Source organism: Triturus cristatus, chromosome 2_1 (assembly GCF_964204655.1).
Source record: "Triturus cristatus chromosome 2_1, aTriCri1.1, whole genome shotgun sequence".
Taxonomy (NCBI): domain Eukaryota; kingdom Metazoa; phylum Chordata; class Amphibia; order Caudata; family Salamandridae; genus Triturus; species Triturus cristatus.
The window spans coordinates 694,366,439-694,383,883 of record NC_140581.1 but is presented as its reverse complement, the minus strand read 5'-3'; the positions used below and the strand labels follow the sequence as shown (position 1 = coordinate 694,383,883).

Here is a 17,445-nt window from a genome sequence, read left to right as displayed (position 1 = left end):
CGAATGGATTGACTGTAACAGTAAATTTCCCATTTACATCATATCATGTCCCTGTAACAGACCATACATTGGGAGTACTATTAGGCCACTAAGCGTATGAATTCAAGAACATTATAGGAACATTAAGTTCACTACTGGTTATCCCTTGACAGATCACTTCCATGACAAGCATCCTCACAAGAAAACATTTACATTTCTAGGTATTGAAATTGTGCACAGAAACAGACGTGGAGGCAACCGTGAACTTAAGCTTCACCAAAGGGAATGCGAATTGAATCTTAAATATAATACTGTTGCCAATGGACTTAATAAGGACGCTGAAATACAATATTGGTTAGAGGAAGACTAGGAGACTTACAGAATAAATACCTGAATTATTTCTCCTATATCTTCAGAAGAGAATTACATTGATTGGTCATTTTTGCCTCCCAGTATCTGTATTTCATGTTCTCCTACCATAAGAGATATTTTTATGTTTCTGCTTTTTTGTTTCTAATTTTTTGTTTCTCTATTTAACATTATGAAATTAATAATGCTATTCAACTGGTATCTCAAAAAATTGTTCTTCCTTTTTTATCTATATGATTTGTACCCCAATTTATCAACTAATAATACAGACGGGTATTAGGTACATGTACTGCTTATTTTGCCTTATCCCCCTTTTCACATATAAAATACATTTATTACAGACGGTGACAACCACTATTCTAACTAACTTCTTATTGACCCCTACAAGATGGCGCCTGCATACCGTTGCATAGTTCTCACAGACTTGCCCTTTCTTACTTTCAATAGATAGGTGCTTCCGGTATAAACCCGGAACCGTTAAATAATAATAGGATCGGCATTATGGCTTGACTGGAAAGAGAACCGCTTGAGAACAGGAACATAAGCCGACCGCAGATACTATGTGCCCGACAAGGCTACATAAACGTAAAATTTGAAAATATTTACAGGTATGGATTTTTAGGACGGGACAGTTAGAATAACCGGGATTTGAGGTGGGCATCGTAGTTTTGACGCATATGCTTTTTATTTGATTGCAGCCTTTTTCTAATGTTATACATGACGTAACTACCTATACTATATCGATGTTGTATGGTGAGGACCTGATTAAACCATGCACGGGGGTAACAAACCTTTATGTAAGATCCACTGACAAACGACTCTTAGGACCTAAATCTAGCTTTGACTCTTATTTTTCTTACTTTCTTTCTCCATATTTTCCGTTACTATGTCAATGGGTGATTTACTATCCCAAACCTCTCCCTTCAGAGGAGATTATGTAAGGGATGCAGGATCGAATGGTAAAAATTGATAATTGCACAATTTTAGGACATACAACCCATGTTCAGGACTTGCCTTTTTACCGCTCTTTCCCTTACCCTTCCCATTTATTAAGAATCTTTGATAACTGTCCTTCACAAACCAAATAGGAATGAGCTCCTTCTTGATTTCACGGTTTGAAGAAATTTGGGAAGGGAATTGGGCATTTTTAGACATAAATAATTACTGTCTGACAAATATTTTATTCGGAGATGCCTATTATTATTCTTTGGGAAAAAAAAATTGAATACTTTTCTGGGCTACATCATCATTTCCTTGTTGACGATTCTCAATGACGTATGTATGTAAATTATTTACGTATAACCAATGGTGTTGTAAAACCTGGTAACCGTTTCTTTTGATATTGCTCTATATGTGTTACTGGGTCACAAATCACTAACAATCTTATGATGTATTGATTTATATATGACTCTGTATTTCCCCTTTATTCATTTACCGTTTTTCTGTATCTATAATTATGATACTGCGTTATGATGGTTAAATGGAACGGAATTTATACTATGTTATTTTGATTGCTTTGGTTTTCCCCACTTCTCTTACACTTTGTTTACCATAATTCTTTGGTTTATATTTATTTACTTAATTTATATCTATGTTCTATCCAGGTTCCAATTGCTATATCAGCCTTGATAAAGCCCCGGGCTTGCATGCCAGAAGGGACTGACATGTGTTGGCTGGTCTGTTTGAATATAAGTGATTCTGATTTGGAAGAGTCGCTCTTGGAATTAATAAATGAACTACAACATCACCAAATCGAATTTTCCGATTAATTATGACTTTACTCAATTTATCCTTGATCTATTAAATAATTTTTTTAATACATGTAAATGTGCATTAATGCTTAGGCTTAGTGAGCTTGAAGCAGGTATACAAACATTATTGCAGTTGATTAATAAACAAAGTACACTGATTAAGAAACGTGGATTCACATACTCCCGGTGTATTAGCTAGTGCTAAAGCATGTGTACCTGAGTTCCCATTCTCAGAGGTCATGAGGAGTTTGGTGGCACAAGCTTCAGCTACTTTCCTTAATGCTGCTCCAGGCCATGAGTTGAAATGGCTTAACTCCACCAGCAGCAAAGTTTATACTTTAAGCAGTCTAGCTGTCTGCCCTACAAAAGCCATGTGCCTTCTTAGTTCCTTCGTATATGAGTAAGCTGTTCTTGGAACTGGTCAGTGATGGTTTGGGCCTACACTACTGCTTGATCCATGGCAACAACAGCTACTTTGTTTTGTCTGACATACCTGGATGCACTCAACAGGATACTTAGGAGATGTCTAGGTAGCGCTAAAGGACATTCTCTTTGATGGTGAGCAGTTCCTTGGGGTAAAGGCCAACTGTTCCCAGGAACATTTAAAAACAGTCATGTCATGGCACGGCCTCTCTAGCGAAGCTGTTTCACCAGCAATTCCTCCAGTAAACAACCCTCATGACCACAGCAACCATTCCAGCTGGTCAAGACCCTTTCCGCTACAGCCACCCAGCAGCTATGTCGCTCCTTTTGGGGCAGGACTAGACCTCCATATGAGAGTGCCTAGTCACTTCTCTTTGAGGATCTTGAGTGGAAACTCCATCCCAAGTTGACAGGCATGATCTCCAAATTTGAATGTCTGCATGTGGATATCTTAGAAACTTCCCAGAACAGGAAGTGTTCTTAGTTTTGGTCATCATCCTGGGTGATGTTTTCTGATTTAATGGTTCACGAGATCTGCTTTATGCATTCTCACCAATCCTATCTATATTAAAAGTTCTGCAGAAGGTGCGTGAAGACCGAGCTCTACTGATTTGATTTTGAGTGTTAAAAACTGGACAAGGAGGATTTGGTACACTGATCTGTTTAGAGTAAGCTTTGAGCTCTTTATTCCTTTTCCACACAGATCAGGCCTGCTTTCTCAGCAGGGTGATTTTGTTCTACACTCCAGTCCTGTGTTACTGCTGCACATTTGGAAATTCAGCATTGCAAACCGGAAGCCTACCGTCTTAAAATCCGAAGTGCCAGATGTCATATTAGCTGACCGGAAGCACCCAACAAAACTTGTTTATGCAGGCGCTGATCAAAGTTTGTTACCTGGTGCGATTTGGAATGTTTGAACCCTTTCCATTTTTGTCTCTCTGATATTCCACCTTCTTGCTATAGCTTACCCAGCAGTTCTAGCGTTGCCACTGTAAAAGGCTATTTGACTGCCTTCATGTGTGCACTGAATCACGCATCTATGTTCAAGTCACCATTTTCTTAAGGTTTGCTTTGTCTCTTTACCTCCCTCCGTTTAGAGTGGGATTTACATTTGGTGTTAATTTTCCTAATGACGTCCCCAGTTGAACGAATGAACAGTCACCCAATGTGTTTACTGACATTAAAGACTATCTTCCTGGCAGTGATTACTTTGGCTATATTTTTCAGTGAACTATACTGTGTACTTTGCACCAACCCTTCTTTCTTGGCAGTGTGTATAGAAATGGTGGTATAGTTAATAGGGTACAGGCGCCAAAAGGGTAATTCCACAGAGCAAATATGATCCGTATCAACTGTAGTAACGGTGCTGTAGGTTTGAGAGAACCACCCGCATCTCTAAAATTGTGGCCTAAGCAACAAGAGAACATGATAAGAATTCCCCAGCACACATGATATTAAAGCAACAACAAATTCACATGTAATTACGAACAAAACAATGGATCAAAATTATTTCTTTGTCTTTTATTCCTTCTTCAGGCTTTAAATAGTGAACTGTTCCCAAACCAACACGTGTTTCGTCGCCTCCGTATGGTTGTACATGCGACTCTTTCAAGGCTTTGTAATTCACTTAAGCGCAGTATTCAGTGCGACGATAATTTCAGGCCACACTATCATGTGGCGCGAGGTACTAGTAATGCTGCTGGGCTTTAACTATGAAATCACTGTTTCTCCGCTGTCCTTTAAGAAATCTTGCTAAGAGCCGCCGATCCACGTCCTCTTTCCTCACGCCGCATTTCCTCGAGTACAAGCCCAGCAGGATTACTAGTACCTCGCACCAGAAATGGAACCTTTTTGTTTGGCAACTCATGCATACCCAAACAAATACACAAGAATTACACAACATTTCAGTATTTATTAAGCATTGTGATTCTTAACTAAAATATGTGTGCTGCAATAAGCAATAGAAGGAAACAGAATCCCATTTGCTTTAGCCAAGAGTACAGCTGTGTAGTTAACATATGTAAAATTATGTTGAACAGATTTTTAGCACTGCATTTTTTTCTGAAATTACTTAATTTAATTTTCGTCTTTTAGGGTGTCCCCGAAAACGCTTCTTACGTTTTGCACAAATGGAGTACTGCTACGCACACTGATGGCAGGCGACAGCACGCTGTCTACAGTGACGCATGTTATTGTGGTAAGAACTATATTGGTAGCAATTTCAAAGTTAATATTGTGATTGATTTAAAATGATGTAAATTCTGTTTTTTCCTGTTTTTTGGCATTCAATATTTATAGGTAATTCATTTAGCTGAAAGCATGGACCGAGGAACGCTTCCAGGCATATTACTAATAAAATCATTATTCAGAATTGAGGTTTTGTTAGCGTGCTTATTCTGATGGCTATTTCTACCTGCAAATTCCTCACCTGTTGAATATCCCCAGGGGCTAGGCTGTATCTGGAAACTTTTCTGTATTTCTTGTGCACTGGTTGACGGTGCTGGTTCCATCTTGGAGGTGGTGAATCTACTGAAGCCATCTATCACCCTCACCTGTGCACCAACTCCCATTCCTTTTTTAGGTCTTGCCTGAGCCAGCGCATGCGCTGTCTCAAGCGAGACATTTAGTAAGCAGGTTTTGAAAGTGCTACCCAGAGGCTTTTGCTGGCCACCAGCTTGCTGTTACGCGCACAAGCGCGCGCAACGAGCACAGCTGCCATCTGGCTTTTGTCAGCTTTTTTTCCTTTCACTTTCGCGCCTTGCTGCCGTGTCACTTTCACGGCCGCGCCGCCATTGCATGTCTGCCTTTTGCTTTTAGTCTCACCTTTCACTCTTGAATGTCCTACCCATTTCTCCCACTCTCTGTTGCTTTTCTTCCCACGTCCGATTCTACCTTCCCCGTTCCCCCTTTCCTCTCATCTCCTTTGTCTCTCCACATCTCTCTCCTGTCTCTGTTTCCCCTTCAGACGTTTCTTCCGCCCCTTAGCGCTCTCTGCCCCTCTCTCCCACTCATTCCATGTATCTCCTTTTTACTGATACCCAAGTGGGTGTTCTTTTTTTCTCTGTCTCCGCCCTCTCCCTGGCTCTCTGCCTCCATTGTTCCGTCTCCTTCCATCCACTTTACTCGCCCTCTCCCCGAGTCACTCTCTACCTGTCACCGCCTCGACCCCTGCTCACCCCCTTCTCGTCTCCCCTCCGTCTCACGCTTCTATCCTCACATTTGCCTTCTCTGCACTTTCTATACACCACATCTCTTTCTACCTCAGGGTATTATCTGCCACCCACCCCATCAGTACGCATGTGCACGTTCCATTCCCTTGCCCCTCACTCTTTTTCCATCTGTCCAGAATCACAATCTTCAGTTCCCGGCCTCACTTCGTCTCACCATCTCCGTCTACCCACCCTTCACTTTTCATCACCCCCTCCTCCGATCTGCTAGTTCGACCCTTCTCTTTCCACTTCTGAAGTCTGATCGGCTCTCTCCCCCATCCATCGCCCTTCCAGCTTCCCCCCCCTCCCCAACACTGTCAGCTCGCCAACCGCACGACTGTCAACCCCCCACTTCAATCTTATCTCACCCTCACCTTATACCACCTTCCTCCTCATGTATAGCGTTAACGACGCCCTAGAGTGAGCCGCAGCCGTCCCATGTTGAGTCTGCCACATCCATCTATGTCGCCAGGTCATTATCTTTTTAAGTCCCAACCATATCCTCTTGGAAATAATTGTCATGATGCGCTGTAGTCCATTCGGTGCCATTAAAGAAACGATCACTACAGCTCCCAGAACCCACCGGGCTGACTAATCAAATTCCAGGACTGGTGCAGTCTAGCAACCCCACCACTCGTTTTGTGCGCCATCTCGCCCTGAGGGACGATTCTTGTCTCCAGCTGTACCCCCCCTCGTGTTGTACCTCCTCTTGCCATCTTCCTCCTCCTCGCTCCCCTCACTTCCTCGTCTCCCACATCCTCCTACTTCGCCTCCGCTCTCCTGGAATTTGCTTGCATGCCCGTGTATTTGTCTTTCATCTGCCACAGCCTAGTTTCTTTCCTGGTCTACTTTTTATTTTGTTTCCCTCATGGTCTCTGCCTCTAAAGTGTGTGGCTATCTTGGAATACACACGCACGCATCACTCCCGGGCGATCGCTTTCACTTTTGCGGCCGCGATGACTTATTGTCTTTGTCAATCCTTTTTTTGATTTTGTTTCCCTCTTGGTCTCTGCCTCTAACTCTGTGGCTATCTTGGAATGGTGTTTTCTCAATCCAACATAGACAACATGTTTCTTCTAAACATGGCAATCATATTGGAACTTTAAAACAAGGATATATGTGCACAATACCATTGCAAGAGAACTATGTTTATTTTAATTTTTTATTATAAGCATCGGCAGTTGGTTGCATGTTTCCTTTTTTTTAAATGTTTATTCCTTTAGTTCATATTACAAATGGTTGTTGAGTTTGTGTGTGTTTTATTAAGAGTGGGTAAGTGGGTGAATGCAAGAATAAGTCAGTGAGTATCTGAGTGCATGATGAGTGCGAGGCTAAGCTATAGTGCTTGACCATCTCATCAGTAAGTGCTATATTAAAGTATATACACTACAATACAGAGTGCAATTATATTGCGTGCCCCTCACCAGTGACTAAAGAGGCCTTTTCAGTTAAAAGTAGACCTATTGGTATTGCCAATGCCTGTTTAGGAGATTAACATCTCTCCTCCGCCATGCAGAACCCCTTCATCCTCCGCGCACTGGTTCTTGCTTCATCTCTTACCTGCCTTTAATCTGATCTCTAGATTAAGGCTGTGTTGCAACCGCGGCAGTGCCTGCCTGCCTCCCATCCCTCCTTTCCCTGGCCGGGTTCCCTCATTAGCTGGCAGCCCTGGTAACTAACCGTGGTTCCTGTTATCTCTGCATTACAATGTATCTCCCCTGGGAGCGGTTGTCGCCACCCACGTCCCTGGCAGAGGGTGATTAACTGCCTCTATAGATAATTGTATTCGTGTGTGACTGACCTGCGCCCTGAGAGGCTGCCCCCGCTGAGACCAAGGCCCCATGCGGATATCACCGGTGCAACACCGCGGCAGAGAGCCCGGGCTAGGGACCAGGGCATGCATGGAGCACACCTTCAGATGCTTCCGTGGCACGTGGTGGTAATGAAACTGGATGTTATTGTATGATGCAGGTGCACACGCTGTCCTTCGCATTCATTGCAGTGTGTTTCGGTAGCCCTTAGGGTAGTGGTCTTCAAACTTTTTAATGCTGCTCCCCCCTCACCCCCCCCCCCCCCCCTCAGCTTTTTCTCAATTATTCTGTTTAACTGGCAATGTGTAAATATGTTTTGATTTACTTAAATACGAGACATATTTAAACATTGCAGTTAAATTGTGTTAACATTTTCCCAGCTAGGGTATAAATGACAAAAAAGCATTTGCATAGCCAATATGTCTCGCCTTTGGGACCTTATAAGTGTTTAACCATGCAACAGTTAATGTTGGTGCACCAAGGATATTGTGCTGCGAAACTTAATACTTATAAGGTCCCAAAAGCGAGACCTATTGGCTATGCCAATGCTTGTTATCCATGCCTTTGATGTGGCTCTGAAGGTGCTCTCCTCAATTCTCTTTAACTTTAACCAATAGTGTTCCTCATCTCAAACGTTTAGCCTATGCAATGCTTAAAGATGTTACTATCAACACTCTGGGTTTTGGCCTTGTCGCACTTATAGTGGACAAATGCCCATTTTGAATCTGCACGAGGTCTATTTAGGAAGGTCTAGGGTAGAAGCATGATACAAGTTGTGTGACATGTACTGCCTCATGCACTACATAGATAGTGGAAGAGGCCAGGTCTGGGTAGGGACTCGAGCAAGACACCTTCTCACCAGCGTTACTGCCAGATGATAGAGGATATTTTAGGCCCTGGCTTGGTCCACATACAAATTCTTGAGATGATTCCTCTTGAGACAGAGGGCAACAGTGGGGCAGCCAATTTGTTGCCACCCCTCTTTTCTGATACGGTGTACTATCTAGCTGTACAAAAACACAAATGGTCTAGACATTTCCCTAGAAATTGATATGGATTGTCCCTCCTGACAAGGGGACTCCCTCTCCCCCCCCCCCTTTTTTTAATGTCCATTCCATGGTTTTCTAAGAAGGGCAGCTGACATGGTCGACCTGCCTCTGCCAGCAGTAAACCACTTCTGCAACCAACTTTGTTGGAACCATTGTTGTTCTTCGTAGAAGCAGTCTTGAATCTGGTAAATGCGACATAGGAGGCCCCCGCTGTGAATCAACTGGTTGCCAAAAGGTACAGGCCAGCACCTGGAGACCCGACCTTTCTTTAGGTACACCCCTCACAAGAAAGCATAGTGGGTCAGGCTTGTCCCTACACTTAGCAGAACCACCGAAGAGGTGGTAAACAGTTATAAGCCTTTGGGAACAAAGTGTTTTCAGCTGGTAGCTTAGCCCTTCGTCACCTCAATACTACCTGCCTCTAAGGGAGATACACCCATGCCTTGTAGAATATTGCAACAATGAGTGAGCTTGCCAGACCTTATCAAAGATTATTTTACAAAAGTACTCAGACAGACTGGTTGTCTCCAAGAACATCATAAGGCCAGGTCGGGACATTATGGACTCAAAAGATCAAATCCAAGGGCTCATTGGTGACCTTGTGAAGGGCCGTGTGGCTTGTGTCATCCAGGTTTTTGGGTGATGTGCAGACAATACTAATGGATATGCCCTTTGATGGTCAAGTCTCTTTGGTAATGATATTCAAGGTGGTGATGACGACTATAGTTTTGAATGTTTTGAGTCTTCTAAAGAGGACTCAACTTTTGCCAGCCTCAGACCTCCCAAACAGCCCAGCATCAAGACCAGCTGTTTCACCAATATAGGGGCAGAGGCAAGGGAAGGGGTCATCAAGCCCAGCAGCCCTCCTCCTCCTTCCCTTACTCCCCACACAACCTGGAAATCCACTTTAGCTTTCCCTTGAAGGCGCATGTGTGACCAGTTGTGGGATGGATATCCTTTCCTGAAGGGCTGGAAGGGATAACTCCAGACCAGGGAGTATTCCCTACCCTTGCAACAAAGGTTACCTCTGATCCTTCCCTTTCATTCCCTTCAGTCAGAGGAATAATGGTAAGTCCTGCAGGAGGTGGCAACCCTGCTGTAGGAGGTGGCAACTGCTGTAGGAGGTGGCAACTCTGCTGCAGGAGGTGGGACCCCTGTTGCAAAAAAGAATTGTAGAGTTGTTCCCAAAGTCCAAACTAGGGCAGATTCTTACTCTCAGTATTTCCTAGTACCTCAGACTTTTGATCTTATACCTCTACAAGGAAAGAAAAGTTCAAGATGCTGTCCCTCAGGTTCTTCTGGTGCTGCAAGTAGAGTGGATGGTGTTCTTCGACTTGCAAGACATGTATTTTCATACACTAATTCTGTAGCCGCACACAAGGTACCCGAATTCCTGGTAGGGTCTACTTGCTACCAGTTTGCAGTCCTAACATTTGCAGATGGCATTGCTTCTCTTACAAGCATTAGCTTACCTGCTGTTCAACTTGGGCTTTTTCATCAATATGCCCAAGTCTCACCTAGAGCTCAGCTTTTCCTGTTTATAGGTGCAGTACTTGACACAACATCTTTGCCAGTTTTCCCTCCTCCTAGGAGAATCCCGCACATTCGGGAAATTATTTTGATGTTTAGGGAGGTGGCTCAAGTTTTAGTTCTGGAGGTAATTGACATGTTAGACTTGCTGGCTTCCTGTATTTTTCTCATCACATATGCACACTTGCACATGGGAGCCGTTAAATGGTGTCTATGTTGGCAGTGGTTTCAAGATGGTCTGTCAGAGAACAGACTATCAGTCGCTGTGCCAGACCTGTGCTGATGATTTGGTGGAGGAGCACCTGTCTGAGGGAATGTACTTGCAGCAACTTTTGGCAGTGGCCAAAATAGTAGTGGATGCATTCACCCTAGGGGAAGGGGGCGCAGCTGGAGGTGCTGGAGATAGAAAGTCTCTGGTCTGCTCTAATTAGGCTGTCCACCTAACCTTAAAAGCATTCCTTCTTTCCTGTCGGTCCAGACCTTTACAGTTGCCTGTTACATTTTAGAACTTTTAAAACTGTTTTCCTTGTGGACTTCACTTCGGCGAGGCGTGTGAGTAAGTTGCAGGAAATGAGCATGCGTCTGCCTTTCACATGTTTCTTCCTGGGCAATTTCGTCCTCAGAACTAAGATGGAGACCCCTTTCGATCTGGGACAGTCCATTCCCCTTCCAACCTTTTATCCTTCACACCATCTCACCAAGGAGGAGGAACGATTACGACGATTGGACCGCTGGTGGGCGGGTAGTTATTATTTTGACCACACCAAGGAGATCAGGTTGGATGATCGGAAAGGTAAGCAGTTTAGAAAAGGACTCTGTTCCTCTGGATAGTACTCTCTACAATAATGTGCTATACCCTTGCCAAAAAGGAATCATTAGAGGGAATCAGCCCTCTCTCCATCAGAACAAAGTCTTTAATTTCAGCGCTTGCTCGTTGTGTTCCCATGGCTGAGATTTGTCAGGCGGCGGTATGGTCTTTAATTCATACCTTTGCTTAGCATAATTGCATGGCTTCTTATGTGAGAAGGGAGAAGGGATGGTCATTCTCACACTTGGTGTGCCAGGATTTCCTCATTTGACTATTCTGTCAGACCTCCCTCACGGGGTGGGGCACTGCCTGGGAAACTATTTAACAAGTGAGAAATTTGCATGTAGAAGTATTCATCAGAAAAAACATTACTTACCTACAGGAACAATCTTTCTGGCAGATACTCCTATCTACCTTCAGATTCCCACTAATTCTGCCCTTCTCTCTAATCTGAAGGATGGTTGTAGGCCACATTAAAAAGGTTCCAAATTTTATTGTTACACTGCTTTGCCTCAGACTGATCATTGTTTCTTTGTCTTTGCCTCTAAGGGCATGAGAAAAAAATGGGTGGGGAGCTTACATTGGTGTGTGGGGTGGCCACCATATTGTGTCTGGTGCATTTTAGGATACGTAAATTATTTCAGTAATGGTATGGTATAATTAATTATATAGCGATTAGTACTGCTAAAGAGACCCTAAATCACTTTGCAGGCAGGTAGCATGGTACTCCCTTGAAACCCAATATTAGTGATTTAGCCAACCATAATGTTTATATTAAAAAACATTTTTGTAACAAATGTTGAGTTTTTGTCAAGGATGAGCATAAGCCATACATAAGACATAACTCAAAGAATTACAAAATTAAAGTACAGTTTAGAACGCAATAATATTCTGTACACTGTGCTTGTGCTAATCGTAGGATAGAGAACACGTTATAGATATTAGCTTTGTAATTGAACTGTAGATCTTGATGCATGTCTGAGGGTTATTGACTGCTGCAATGCATCCTTGCTATTAACACCCTTATCATTGGAACTTCCACCCTCCCCTCTAAGAGTTAACTAACGGGGCAGCATCTCTCAATTATTTGTGCACTAGGTCAAGGGCGAATCCTTCCTGTCTTGGCGTTGAACATACACTGTATGTACACTTCTATTTAAAATATTGATGTGCTATAAGGAGGTCAGATGATTTATCTATATCCTGTCTTTGCCTGCTCCACACATCTCCCCCCAGTCTGTACCATTGTGTGCATGTTCCATGGCTTGGCTAATTATCTGGTGTTACTATGTGTGCATCGGCCACATTCCTGTGTGGTTCATCCCCGTCCAGGGCTTTGAAGGCCTCTAATAATGCAGCCCAGGACATGCCAATGGGTATTTTTCATAACCCTCGTTTTTCTTTTGTACGTATCACCCTGCTTTCAGCCAGGCCCCAATGCTCCACTTCTTCCCTTCAAGTGGTTAGCGATAGTGGTCTTGCTGATTTCCTTCTTCTTGTCATGAGACGCTTTGCAAGTATAAGCACCAGATCTGCATATCGCGTCTGCTCTTGGTATCCCTTGGGGCGTCTGTACAGTCCCAGCAGGCAGCAGGCAGCTCTTTGTTGTATTCCATGTGTGCCCGCCCACCACCTCTTCCAGCATGCGCGCTATTTGTGCCCAGTATGAGGATATTGCAGGACAAGCCCACCTCATATAGGTGAAGTCAGCATCTGTCTCTACACACCGGGGACAATTTGCTGCCACCATGGGAAACATCTTGTGTAACCGATGCAGTGTAAGGTATGCCCTAAATCTGCATCCCATTTCGTCCGTAGCATGTTTCGGGGTGAGGGGTGCTCTTATGCTTGTGTAGAGCCATTTTGTCAGGTGCCTCCCTGTGACCATCAAGTGTAACAGGTATACCAGTTCATGCGTTGGTGGCTGTAGTCCCTCTTGGGCCAATTCACTCTTAACGTAACGGGTTATGCTAGCATGCAATAGAAACAGTGCTTTGGTGAGGCCTTGTGCATGAATGACGTCGGCATGATTTAGTAGAGTACCATCACTGAATAATGCTCCGACTGTGGTCACTCCCTCTCTTTCCCATTTAATCAGCTGGTGTTGTGATATGACTCCTGCTGGGGTAGATAGTCCCAGTAGTGGTATTGTTGGCATGGTGTATTTTAGTGCCTGTTTCCAGTAGTGTAGTGCCACGTGTAGCAATAGTGTGTCTGTGTCTGGCTGCCCAGGGTATAATAAGGTGTGCAAGGCTCCTCGCGCGATCATTCTAGGTGTGAATGCAACCTCATGTAGATTGCGTCCCGCTAACCAGTATGAGAGCCACTGTAGCTGACTTGATATACAGTAGGCCTTAAAGTCTGGGGCCCCCATTCCATCGAGCTGGTTAGTAGTTGGCGCTTCCTAAGGCTAATCCTTCACCTCCCGGTGCCCCACATTTGTTCCACCAGAATGGAATTCAATATTTTTTTTAAACTCTCGGGGGTCACTATTGGGAGAGTGGTAAAATAGCATAGCACGTGCGGCATCCAGACCATTTTCGCTATCGCCAGCCTGCCTGCCACTGATAACGGGAGTGTTATCCAGAATGCTATCTGGGACTGCAGAGAAGCAATCGTGCTCTGCACGTTCCCGTCTAGCGTATCCTCTTGAGTTCTATATATTCGCAGCTCTAGGTATTTGAACGTGTCCGGGGCTACCTCTAGCTCGTCCCTTCCAAATGGAACTGTTCAGAAAGGGTAATATCCTGAAAGGGGAAGGCAAGGGATTTATCAAAGTTGATGGCCAAGCCTGGCAAAGCGTTGAATTGTGTGAATACTGGAGCGATAGTATGGAACCCACATTGCAGATCTTTAATGTATAGTATAATATCATCTGCGTATAGCGATATTGCATGTGGTGTTTGTCCAATTATTATGGCCCATGCCGCAGCATTTTTACGTAGTCTCTGAGCTAGTGGCTCTAATGCCAGCACAAAGATCGTGGGAGAAAGTAGGCATGCCTGTCTTGTACCTCTTTGTATCCTGTATGAGTTTGAAATGTGTGCTCCTGTACCAGCCCGTGGTGTACAACAACTTAACCCATCTCAGGAATTCAGCAGGGATCCCAAATCTTTCGAGGGCTGCCGGCATGTAATCCCAGCTCAGGGTGTCAAAAGCTTTGCGCAAATCCAGTGAGAGACATCCTGTATGTGGAAGGTGCTCTGGGAGGGCCCACATCCCTTGGTATAGTCTGCGGACATTGTGGGCCGTGCACCTGCCAGGGATAAACCCACATTGGTCTGTGTGTATTAGCTTAGTGAGATGCAGGAGCAGAAGGCATGCTAGCACCTTGCTTAGTATTGTGTATCTGTATTTTAAGAGGGATAGGGGCCTATATGCTGTTATGTCAGAGCGGTCTCTGCCAGACTTCGGTAAGGAGTTAACAAGGGCCTGGAGCGTGGTTGGGGGTAGTGCCCCCTTCTCCAGAGCCACCTTGTACTGTATTTCTAGTTGAGGCACTAGTTGTTTCGCATACGCTGCGTAAAATTCTACACAGAGGCCATCTAATCCCGGGGTTTTATTGCGTGGGAGGTCCTTAATCGCTTCCTGAATTTCTGTTGCCGTAATTGGTAATCTTAATGCTTCTTGTTCCTCCTCAGTTTGAGTAGGGCGCTGCCCTGTCTGGATAAATTCTTGTATCACTTGGGAATTTGCTGCTTTGGGGGACTTATACAAGTTTTCGTTATATCCCCTAAATCATGGGTACTCACAAACTTTCTCTCGGGGGCCAAATTTACAGTGTGGTTTCTGGCTGAGGGCCGCACCGGAGGGGGCGGGGCCAGTGGGGGAGGGGGCGGGGCTAGAGCAAAAAAAAACTATGACCCGGTATGCACATCTATCTATCTCTCACTCTGTCTCCCGCCCTCTCTATCTATCTATCTCTCACTCTGTCTCCCGCCCTCTCTATCTATCTCTCTCTCCGTCCATCACTCTGTTTGTCTCCCTTTCTCTCTGTCTCTCTCTCCGTCCATCACTCTGTTTGTCTCCCTTTCTCTCTGTCTCTCTCTCCGTCCATCACTCTGTTTGTCTCCCTTTCTCTCTGTCTCCCTCCCTGTTTGTCTCCCTCTCGGTCCCTTTGTCTCCCTCTCGGTCCCTTTGTCTCACTCACTGTTTGTCTCCCTCTCGCTCCCTCTGTCTCACTCACTGTTTGTCTCCCTTTCACTCTGTCCCCTCCCTCTCTCTCTCCCTCTGTCTCCCTCCTTCTCCCTATCCCTCCCTCCCTATCCCTCCCTCTGTCTCCGTCTCCCTCCCTCTGTCTCTGTCTCCCTCCCTCTGTCTCCCTCTGTCTCCCTCCCTCCCTCTGTCCTCCCTTCCTCCCTGTCTCCCTGCCTCTCTCTCTGTCTCCCTCTCTCTGTCTCCCTCTCTCTGTCTCCCTCTCTCTGTCTCCCTCTCTCTGTCTCCCTCTCTCTGTCTCCCTCCCTCTCTCTCCCTCTCTCTGTCTCCCTCCCTCTCTCTCCCTCCCTCTGACTCACTCACTGTTTGTCTCCCTTTCTTTCTGTCCCCCTCCCTCCCTCTCTCTCTCCCTCTCCCTCCCTCTCTCTGTCTCCCTCGCTCTCTCTATTGCTTTCTCTTTCCCTCTGTCTCCCTCACTCTGTCTTCCTCCCTCCCTCCTCCGTTCTCCCTCCCTCTCCCTCCCTCTGTCTCCCTCTCTCTCTCTCTCTCCCTGTCTTCCCCCCTCTCCCTGTCTTCCCCCCTCTCCCTGTCTTCCTCCTCTCCCTCTCTCTCCTTCCCTCTTCCTCCCTCTGTCGCACTCTGTCTTCCAACCGCTGTCACCTCACCCCCTGCTCTCACTCCCTGCTGCCCTCCATCACCTCACCCTGCTGTCCTCTGTCACCTCACCCCGCGCTGAGACGGCTTCCAGGGAACGCACACGGCCGCCGCACCCAAGTACTTCACAGGTCTTTTAAAGACCATTCACTTGTTAATGAGACTTTGTTGTATTTCACCTCTTCTTAGCGCCCCTGCATCTCCGCTCAATCAGAGGGGAGATGCAGGGGCGCTAAGAAGAGGTGAAATACAACAAAGCCTCATTAACAAGTAAATGGCCTTTAAAAGAATCGCCCGGCCTCACAGCTCCGCGCTGCTGTAACCGGCGGTGTTGCTGACAAGCACAGGGCACAGGCACTATGTCTGCAAAGTCCGCGGGCCGCCAAGGAAGGCTTGCCGGGCCGCTGACGGCCCGCGGGCCGTACTATGAGTACCCGTGCCCTAAATGCTTCATTTTTTTCCAGCTGGGTAGTCACTGGGGCACGTGAATATTCAATATAGGGATCACTGGAGGCGGGTCTCTGCGTATCCGGAATAGTAGTGTGCCTGCTTTATCTGCTTATGTATGAACTCTCTGCGTGTGGACATTATAGTCCACCACCTGCAGTCTTTCTAGCAGCGCAGCATAGTCTATTTGTTCCTTCTGCAGCTTCTCAGCACCTATTGGGGATGCAGCAGCTTCCCTCCCTAGGGCACTTAGCTGGGATTCCACCTCAGCAAGGTCTCGTAATATAGTTTGTTTTGTTCCTACTACTGTGCCAATTACTGTCCCCCTCACCACTACTTTGGACGCTTCCCATTCAGTTATGGAGGTAGACGTCATGTAGGCATTCCTGGAGAAATATTAGATGATTGTGGTGATTAGTTGTGATTGGAAGGCGCTATCTTCAAGCAATAGGGGATTAAATCTCCATGCCGGGATGGGTGTGGGTACCTGCCCCCTTGAAAGTGTTAGCTTTAGGGGGCTGTGATCCGACAATCTTTTACCTAGATATGTTGTGTCTTCTATTTGGGACAGTAGGGCAGGGGAGCATAGGACTCGATCTATGCACGTATGCAGCTATGCACTGGGGAGTAGAAAGAGTATTTGCGCACTCCTTCATTTCTACTATGTGTCCATGTCTCTAGCGCTTTAGCCTGTCTTAATGCAGCTGCTCCTGGGAGTGGTGGGTGGGATCAATCTAGCTGCGTGTTTAAGACTACGTTGTAATCCCCTCCCAGATTCCGGGGGTAATTAGCCCATTCCGTTAGCGCTGCACTAACTTTCATCAGGAATGCCTCTTGCTCTGTATTAGGGGCAGAAAGGCTTCCTAGAACCAATGGTGTTCCGTCCAGGTTTCCTCTCACTAGCGAGTATCTGCCTTTTGCATCTATGCGCTGGACTTGAATCTCAAAAGGAACCCCCACCCTGATCCATACAGCCGCTCCCCTTGCAAACACAAAATAGGCAGTGTGGTATAGTTGCCCTCTCAAATTTTTCTGGAGTTTTACAGGCTTCTGCTGCGTTGAGGTGCGTTTCCTACAAGAATACTATCTGAGATTTACATCTGCCCGGGTGCGCATTAATACAATGCAGTTTGTGAATAGAACACATTCCCCTCACATTCCATATTGTAAAATTATTTTTGGATGGCGCTGCCATGTGTGTCGTCTTTGTTAGTGACTGTCTTCTCTTCCCGCCCTTCCTTAACTAGGGTGGTACATTAT

At 45.5% G+C, this 17,445-nt stretch overlaps 1 protein-coding gene across 8 annotated transcripts in view; it reads left to right on the top strand.

Moving 5' to 3' along the window:
• The window catches only part of YTHDC2 (YTH N6-methyladenosine RNA binding protein C2), a 1,174,422-nt gene that overhangs the window by 311,951 nt on the left and 845,026 nt on the right, over positions 1-17,445 (top strand). For all 8 annotated transcript variants that reach the window (XM_085632632.1, XM_085632630.1, XM_085632634.1 and 5 more), the window contains exon 7: positions 4,617-4,719. In XM_085632632.1, coding sequence (XP_085488758.1) covers positions 4,617-4,719 — 103 coding nt within the window. The remainder of the gene's footprint in view (positions 1-4,616; positions 4,720-17,445) is intronic.